The 9,924-nt window shown below is 35.6% G+C and overlaps 1 protein-coding gene across 1 annotated transcript; it reads right to left on the bottom strand.

The window, feature by feature from the left end:
- Positions 1-206: 206 nt before the first annotated feature.
- LOC136232516 (CLP protease regulatory subunit CLPX3, mitochondrial) lies at positions 207-8,751 on the bottom strand. The gene is made up of 15 exons (XM_066021720.1): positions 7,619-8,751; positions 6,889-6,950; positions 5,583-5,680; positions 5,354-5,437; positions 4,836-4,882; positions 3,607-3,681; positions 3,418-3,495; positions 2,564-2,620; positions 2,181-2,251; positions 1,968-2,067; positions 1,693-1,797; positions 1,017-1,079; positions 820-942; positions 572-733; positions 207-484 (listed from the first exon to the last, which is right to left on the bottom strand). Exons 1-15 carry the CDS (start codon positions 8,531-8,533, stop codon positions 419-421), a joined length of 2,106 nt encoding a protein of 701 aa, XP_065877792.1. The 5' UTR covers positions 8,534-8,751; the 3' UTR covers positions 207-418.
- Between the last annotated feature and the right edge of the window lie 1,173 nt (positions 8,752-9,924).

Genomic DNA, 9,924 nt, shown 5'->3' on the forward strand with positions numbered 1-9,924 from the left:
GGTGGCAACGGCGTCAGCCATACTTTCCACCTCCCGTTCCACCATCAGGTGAGAGAATACAAATAAATACACCTCTTAATTTAAAGATTCAAATAAATACATCTCTAGTGGTATAATACAAGATTGACAGAAAATATACAAAAAGGTCCTTAAGGAATCAATAAATCAATAAGTCACTTTAAAGTTTAAGAGAGATTAGAAATTGATAAAATTGAAGCTCTTTCATCAAATTGAGCATACATGTTTTGCATAAACTAGCAAATGTACAAATTCCTTATCATTTTCTTTTGTGTTATTATTAGAACTTTCTTTTCTATTGTGTTTTACAAGAAGATTTACATTATGAATTGTAACTTTTACAAATAACAAGATCAATTTTACAATGGTAAATTCACTAACTACTCTACCGTTGCAGTGGTTACATGCTCATGGCTCGTGATGATACTTCCGATTCACCCTCCGCATCGACAACCTCCACATTTTCCTATAAAAAAATCCACAATTCAATTCTAATAACTAAATTGATCCTACAAATCAGCTCAATGGATTATAGGAGAGGAGATATAAGTACCACTGATTCCTTGAGCTTATTATGTTCTGCGAGATAAAGCTCCAAAGCACCATCTCCGCGAAGGATCTTCCCGCCGGATCCAGGAGCATTTATTGAACCTACAGACTCCTCGTCAATTACAACTGCATCTACTCTATCTCTTCCTGTTTTCTCATCAGGGATCTGAAACAAATGCAAACCATAATATTAATTTCTCCGCATATTACTGACAACCTTATTGCTTTCTAGGGGTCAAGTCTTGCATATACCTCATACATGGCTTCAGTTAGAATACTCTCCAGTAGAGCTCTTAAACCCCTCGCACCAGTATTCTTAGCCATTGCCTTTTTGGCAATTAATCTTAAAGCTTCTTCTGTAAAATGCAGCTTCACCTGAGATCCAAAGTCCAACAGTCAGAGAGAGAAAGAGAGAGGAAGAATGAGCATGGAGAGAGTACTGTTCGTACTTTATTCATGCCAAGTAATTTCTTGTACTGTTTGCCAAGAGCATTTTTCGGTTCTGTCAGGACCTGATAGAAAAAGACGATAAATTATTAGAGAAAAGCACATTGCAAGTTCTGATGGATATCTAGATATAGCTTATTTTCAAGCAAAATAACACTGATGAATGATGCATCAATGCAGTGTAACTTGTAGAAATACACACTTGAATGCTGGCTTGCTTACGAGCCCAGGAATTGTCCAGGCTCAACCTGCTAAGAAGCTAGTTTTGTGGGATGTTGTCTCTGAACTACTCTAATTGAGGCGCTTTGCAAAAGCGGGATTGAACTAATATACCTTAAGGCTCCAACAGTTTGCATAAATAAAATATTTATATTTCATAAATTTGCCATGTAGGTGCACTTAAACTGCATATCGGCCACCATAACTGAATTAGATTCAAGACAAGGTTCGAAAATTCTAAACTGAGCTTCATGAAACACAACATGAAAAAGTGAAGATATAGTCAAAAGTAACGGAAATTTATAGCGACACAATTAGGCAAATACAAAGTCACGTATACCTATAAATATTCATCATATACCTAAATTTCTACAATTGATAAATGGAATATTCATATTCCATTTCAAGATATGGTCAAGGCAGAAAACCCATGATTGACCAGTGTTAATGAAGAGTTACCTGCACAAGTTGGTCCTCAGTAAGAGCTGACAAACTAACTAATATAGGAAACCGCCCAATAAACTCTGGTATGAGGCCATATTGCATGAGATCAGCACTCTCAACCTGCAACGAAAATGAGATTTCAGGTTCTGTATCGCAATCATTTTAGCATATTTTCTTTCCTGTTCTATGAACAGCATGCATAACTTTGTTTTAATATAAGAAAAGCAAGCACAATCAATGGCTAAAATCTTTAAATCCTCATTTAAGTGACTTTGGAGATTCATTCTTACAGATTCAAGCAATGATGATGTGATTGCAGAATCTATAGCTCCACCTACTCTCATGTTAGCGCGGACAGGTGCTCCAAATCCAATTGAAGAATCTTGCCGTCTAGCAAATGCCACAAATAATTCAAATTTCAAGCTAAAACTCCCTGGAACATAACCAAAATATTTCACAAATTTCTGGGAAAGACAATTATTTAAATTCAAAAGAAGGAGTACCTCTCTGAAATGGTCTTTTCAAGGTCCACAAATGCTCCACCACATATAAAGAGGATATCCTTTGTATCTATCTGCATGATATATAACAAATTATGATGATGGCAAAGACAACTTTTCTGATTCTAGACTAGACTAAATTTATCATGGCGTCTAGCACCATTGGTACATCTTCACACAAAGTGGAGGTGAGAGGTCACAGGTTCAATAATCAACCTCTTTAATTCCCATGATTATCAAAAAGAAAAAGAAAGGCCCAGAGCGTTGTTTACATTGCTTTAAACCGTGGTTGTGACTAATGAATTAAATCTAATATTATACAAACACAAATCCCTTATTTTAATTCACTCTGAATTAATAATAATTTCTAGGGAAAAAAATCTTACTTGTATGTTATCACCGCGAGGATGCTTCCTTGCCCCCTTCTCAGGAACATTCACTATCTGGAAAAAATAAAAACCATATTTACACAGCATCATCAAAATTATGATTTATCTGGAAAAAAAAAAAAGACATCTGTCGGCGCATGCTATTTGCTAACAAAATGCGATAAATGGAATGCAGTGTTACAAATTAAAGCAACAGGAAGACCCAAGAAGCTAAAGAGATTCTTCTAGAACAAAATCTATATATAACAATTTATGCAATAAAGAGAAAGAGAAGAAAACATGGTTACATTCATGTTATGAAAAGAACTCAGTCCCGAATGATGTTCTGTTGTACAATGATGACAACAGAGACTCAGACGTTGACCACAATTCATTCTTCACAACAAGATAATAACTTTCATCGGCAATCCATTGTTTATAAAGAAAATACAGAACAGACCCATTTATCAGCCATTGATCAGTCAGACGTTCTATTAGTACCTATTTATCCTCACTGTTTAGTTGATGTCATGGGGTCCCAAAGACAAAAGTTTATTGATGGATTGCCAAAGAGATTTTCTTATATTTTCCAACGAGATATGAAGGGCAACAAGAAAGTCTTAACTGCAATATTTTATCAAATTTGAGGAAAATGACGGTCTGTTAACAATTGCAATGCCACAATATAAATTCATAATATCCATCAAAGAAAATAATCACAACCATCATAGACCACAAGGCATCAATGAATCAAATAAAAAATACCTCAAATTTTTAGCAATTATCATCTTAGAAGCTAAGGACAAAGAAACTTGGTGAAAGATATTAAACAAGCAAACAACCAATAAGTGGTATAGAGACCAGTAACTCACAGTTCCCTCCAGCATTTTCAACAATGCTTGTTGGACACCCTCCCCTGAAACATCTCTGCTAATGTTTAGGCTTTCTGCCTGAAATCAGTATAATCATGAAGAAATTGACCAAAATCTCAATTTGCAGAGAATTTGGACAAGGAAGATAAGCATTAAATGATTGAAAATATAAAATTAGACTTGGAGAACCTTCTTAGTTATCTTATCAACTTCATCAATATAGACAATCCCTTGCTGAGCTGCTTGCACATTGAACTCGGCCACCTAACAAAGATTATGCTTAGATTAGCCATAAGTTACAAAAATAGAAGGATAAATTATATCTAAAACCTCAAAATTTTCACCTATAGCAACAATCAAGGCAACACTTAAAAGAATTACAGTCTACCCCAAACCTTTACGACGTAGTATGTAAAAAAAAAAAATTAACATTCTCAAAGATGCACTTCGAATTTATTAGATAATAGTACAAGGACAAATGCTCAGTTTCCAAATAAATAAACAGAATTAAATTGATAAATCATAAATTATCAAATCTATTTCCATCGCATATATCAATCTCCACACCTAATTTAGATTTGATTTCTTTCAATCTCTAGCTTTATTTTTATTTTTTTGCTATGCTCTTTAAGACTCCTAGTTGTAATTTCTGGCTATGTTCTTTATAGTTTACCATGAAATTATTTTACTAAGTAAATTTTATTCTACTAGAAAATTAGCAAATAATCAATTTTTTAATCTCTCTTTTTATTTCTATTTAAAACTATGAGCATTTAGTGACATAAAAGTTTCTTTTTATTCATCTAGCAAAAGGCTCATAAGAGCAGATCTTCTCTCGCTAAGACACAGAATGATTCACTGAGTTATACATAATTCTTCACTTATAATGGAAATTACATCATGACTCTTCAAATCCACCTGGAAAGGTAACCTTTTTTAGACTAGTAACTGACTGAAGCAAAATGCCTCGGTCGATTTGAATTTTAGATGTTGCTAATTTAGTTACAAATTTATTGTTGAAATGGATCCTTTTCTCATAAACCACAAATTCTTAAACTAATGCTTCTACGCCCATTCCTAAGCCAGGATAGCATCAGCTAAAGACTAGGCCAATTGGTTAAACACAATCTCTTGTAGTTTCCAATAAGGGCAGCCCGGTGCACTACGCGTAAAATTTGAGGAAAGTGTACAAAATTACTCCAACTGATAATCTAATCACGATGTAAAAAGAAAAGGTCACTGTAAATAAAAAAAAGATCCACTTGAAGAAGAACTAATGCACAATGAGAAAAAATCCAAATTCCACTAGAATAAAAGAAATAGATCTGTCCAACATCCAGAATATGACTGAGAATATAGATAATTTGAGTGCAAAAAAAACAAGGAACGACAATAAGAAGACAAATGCAAAGTATTACCGTTAGTAATTTATACAATATTGACTCAACATCTTCACCAACATAACCTGCCTGCCAAAAGAAAAAGAAAAAGATTGACTCTTTCAATTGAATAACAATGAACAGAAAAACATCCAGTACCATAGCCGCAAATATAAAATAAAAAAATATCACCTTCCATTTTCACTTTACAGATTTAAACATTAATATGTCTTTATTTACTCTTAAGCACCTAATGCATTGTCTATTTTTCAGCTGTTGGTATAAACGAGGAAAATCTAGTAAACTGATTCCTTATGTGTTCCCATGCCTTTGGCACCCAATCCATTGTTTATACTGGAAACAAGGAAATTCCATATATATATTTTAAGCGATTTGTAAACAGGTTATAAAACTGAATTCTAGTTTTTCATTATCAGACATTAATACGAAAACCCATGATTTATAAAGCATGAATTAAGACATTATCAGACAAATGACAAATGGCACCAGAACCAGTGAGGTACTTTCAGAGATTCATTATCTAATATGAAATAGACTTGCCTGAGTTAAGGCCGTTGCATCAGCAATGACAAATGGCACATTTACAAAGCGTGCTAGTGTTTTTGCGAGCAATGTCTTGCCTGCACATTCAAGTTAGTCTAGAAGTTTGAAAACTAAATTTCAAATCTAACGAAGGGCTAAAATATAAAAATGCAGCAGGTGGTGGTTTTTCATCACTTAATTTGCTGAAGGTAAAACTATGTATGCAAAGTGTAAAGAGCATACCTGAGCCAGTCGGACCCATCAAGAGCACATTGCTCTTTTCAAGTTCTACATTTTCATCATCATCTGTTGCCTCTGGAATTCCAGATTCTGCCGCTGACCTAGTACATAGATGCATCAATCCAGCATCATTTCATAAGCCAATTAAGATGAGAAAAAGGTCTCATGTATAAATTACTAAAAATACACTTCTCAATGGGAATGAATGTTATGCCAAAAGATTGAATCTACAGCAGGGGTGGACTGTGTCATGAACAAAGCTACCATGCACCTCTCCTTGGGCCATCGAATTCCAACTCATCATGACAAGTTCATTGTATTACTTCGCTCCCTAAGACCTACGACAGAGTCACCAAGAAGGTGTATTGCAGCACACGAAATGATAATGGGAATGCATAATGTTAGTTAGGAATGAAGTTATCTAAGGTGAATTTCTTTGGATTGCATAGTTGGAAACATAATGCTTTTGATTAGAATTAAAATGAAACAGCCCTTGCTAATAGGCTGTATGTTTTTATTTATTAATTACAGTTTCCTATTTAAGGAGTACTAAGTTTCTTATTTCTTCCAAGCAAAAAAGTAAATGGGGATATTTCAATGTTGAAAGTTGGACATATTGCTTTCAGAATCACAATATGCTAATCTTTCAAATATTGAGTTGCTCCTATTAAGTTTTAACTATGCCATTAATAACAATTAAGCATATTCCTAGCAACATTCTAATTTAAATAGCAAATCCTACCCTTATGTAATATGTACTGATATTGTTTTCAGAAATCACGATGAAATAGGCCCAATCAACCAACCGATCAATCAACTCAACAACAACTACCCAAAACTCTAGCAAATTATCTCTAGACTTCAGCATTTTTACAATTCTCGATTGTTTCCTTAGATTTAATTTTCAAGTGCAAAGTTCATTCCAACTTCCAGTACATTTTTATTTTATTTGTTCTTCAACCATTTTATGTAAGGTCGGTATCGTTTTGATAATCGAATCTTAGGAATTTTACGGTCTCTTTATTCCTTACAATCGTTTTGATAATTAGAAGTTAGCAAGCGCACTCAATTTCACTCCATAGTTTGATAATACTATAATTATCTGGCACGCCCTCAATTTCCCACGAAAGAGCCAAACAAGAACGCATGAGCCAATCATTGAGCAGCAGAAAGAGGAATTTATATAGTTTGATGCTCTAAACTTAATTCTTCCCGACCATAAATTAAGTGGCAAGCTTCACCAACGATCTAAGGATTAATTATTGTGGAGACTGCAATACATAGGTGAGAAGTAAATACGGTCACTAACCCTTTCTTCAAGGAGGCATGGTAAATCCTCTTATAGTGATTGTAGACAGCCACAGAAAGTACCTGCAAAATGCATGTAGATCATGCACTGAACAACCTTAATAGACCATAAAAATGCTCGAGAGCAAGCTATAAAACAAATTTCCACAAAAATCATCAGAACTCAATACTCACAAAAATGCTCAAAAGCAAGCTAGAAAACAAATCCCCGCCAAAACCATCTGAAGTAAGGGCATAAAACTGTAAACTACATATCACAGTTCATATGTATAGTTATTAATCTAGAGTGACCACAACGGTTAAAGTTTTAGCCTATAGGTACTTTCCTATGTATAGTTTGACTAGAATATAGTTTCTAACAACTAATGTAATATATCATAAATGTCCAGCAGAAACAATTAATGTAAAATCAAGATAACACGGTGATGCTTGAGGCCATGCTGACATGACCCAAAATTATTGTATATAAACTCAACGAACCAATAAATTGACAAAAGTGAAGTATGTGGAAACCGAGTCAACTAACATGTGACCATGCATCATGTGAAATAATAAAGTCAGAAAAATTACGAAGAATAAATTCCTTGATTGCAATATCCAGCCAAAAAGAAAACTCGGAAATCAGATTTGGTCATGTATCCTCTGAAACAACCGAAATGAAATGCATCATGTAGTAGTGAGTGAATATTGATGCAAATAAATATAAATGAGATGCTTTTAAAAGATCAAACCTTTTTGGCTCTGTCTTGACCAATAACGAACTTATCCAAACCCTTGCAAATCTCCTTAGGCGTAGGCAAATCCTTACCCAAATTAGACCCACCCCATCCACCATTCTTTTCTCCTCCCTCAGCTCCATTGCCTCCACTACCACCTGGTCCACTGGCCCGAATCACATTGACTCCAGGTGCAAATGGTGGTCCTGGGGGAGTATGGACAGCCAGACCATTCTCACCCGGAGGAGGCCAATTCTCAGGGGGGTCCCCAGCGTAAGACCTGAGTGTTTCCCAAAATGATGCCCTGAGTCTGTTACTAAGAGCATTAGAAGTATTGGTATCATCCTCCCTGGAATCTTCACTTTTGGATTGTTTGATGGAGTTGATCCTGTTCTTGGCTTTAACACCATTATTACTAACTCTGCCAATTTCAATAAAGCTACCCTGAAGTGGAGCAGTCTTGTAAGGACGGAAATAATAAGCCGTTTTACAACTTGGGCAAAAATTAACCGCCTGATAGGCACTGCTACTATTACTAACATTATTGTTATTGTTATTAGCTCCACCACGATTCGGTAACTGCTTATCGGGATTCGAATCAAGATTAGGGTTAGTAGAGGAAGGAAAGTGTCGATTAGAGAAAAGGAGATCCATATGTTTAGAACAACGAGGGCAATTAGTCTCAGCCCTAATTTTCCTAATTTCAGAATCACCACCGCTGGAATTCCTTCCACCTCCGCCTCCACCACCAAATCCATGGTCCCACTTGTACCTCTCCTGAATTCCGACGAACGACTCCCGGCGGCGGTTACAACCGAGATTGAGATAGTTCAAATGAGTCGAAATAGTTGAAAGCTGTGCCCAACGGTGCAGATTGCGATCTGCATTGGAGAAGACGCAAGAAACGTCTCTGAACTTCTTCCATCTCATTATAAACAAAGAATCAAACAACTAAGAACAACAAAAAAAACAAGCAAATGAGGATCGAAACAAAGAATTTGAGATTATCGAAAGATGGAAAAACAAGTAAAGAAGAATTTATAGGAAAAGTAGCGGCGAGTTTATCGGAAGAAACATGGAGATGATGAACAGAAGAAGGAAAGAAAATAGCTCACTCAGTTTTCTCTCTCCTTGGCTTATCTATTTTGGATTAATCAATTAATTATCTACTTGTCGTAAAAAAAGTTGGATTTTTTTTACTGCTGTATGGAAATGTCAGGCGGTATTTATTTTAACAGTTTGACCGCGTCAGCGGTTCTTCTTCTTCACGCCTTCACCTACCTTTTAGGATTAGTGGTGAAAACGAATTTGTAATGACAAAAATGAATTTGTAAATTCTTTGCGTGTATATATCTACATTGTGAAAAGTCATATTTATTAGTGGCTTAAAATGGACTTTGCATGTTTGATAAGTAAGTACTTGTAAATTAAAACTCGAAAAGATATGATTATATTAAAAAAAAAAAAAAAAAAGTTTTGCATTTGTATACATTGTGATGCCTCAAGTGAGAATATCCGTCCAAACATGATAAAGGTCTTATTATCTTCCGGATATCAAACCATGGGTTTAACTCGGATCCAACAAGACCTTTTTGGATCCGGCGTAATTAAGTCTTGGCAAAGAGTTCTAAAATCTCTTTTTGTCTAGTTATTTACCTATCTACCTCTCCATAATTTAAATTAACTCGATGTGTGAATAGGGGACCGCTCCCAACACAGGTCAGAGAAAATTCAAAACATTCATCCGGTGTGATATTAACTTCTCATCATTTGGTGTAGTGAATATGGAGAAAAACACTACTTGTCCTTCAAGCGTCTTAAAACTACCAAAGCAAAAGTGATAGAAATTACCACTCGTGGAGTCACCCCCACGAAAGAGATTATGGGAACAATTGAGCAAATGACATAAGAGGAAAAGGCAACCCTCATTAGTCGCAAAATTTAAACATTGGTGTCTTTGTTAAGATCGACTTCGAAGATGAAACTAGAGACTTTGGTGCGAAGCTAATGGAAACCCTTCATAGCTTTCAAAGAACAATCAGAAGTGATGAGAATTCCTCTGTTCTAAGAACCTACCTGTCAATAGTCATCGGTAACGTAACCAATCCACGCAGCTGAAGGTAGCGAAGGACACCTTACTAGGGTCTAGCCCTTAGATGGGCATGCCACTATATGCTCTCAACGAGCACCCAATAGGGCAAAAGAGTCATTCACAGAGCAAAGTGAGGCCTGAGAAGCAAAGTTCCGAAGCTTCATAGACATGAAGGCCTTAGGCGCCATCAAGGGGAAAGTCGCATCCAGTAAGACCCATTGGCCCAGCA

This window comes from Euphorbia lathyris, chromosome 6 (assembly GCF_963576675.1).
Source record: "Euphorbia lathyris chromosome 6, ddEupLath1.1, whole genome shotgun sequence".
Taxonomy (NCBI): domain Eukaryota; kingdom Viridiplantae; phylum Streptophyta; class Magnoliopsida; order Malpighiales; family Euphorbiaceae; genus Euphorbia; species Euphorbia lathyris.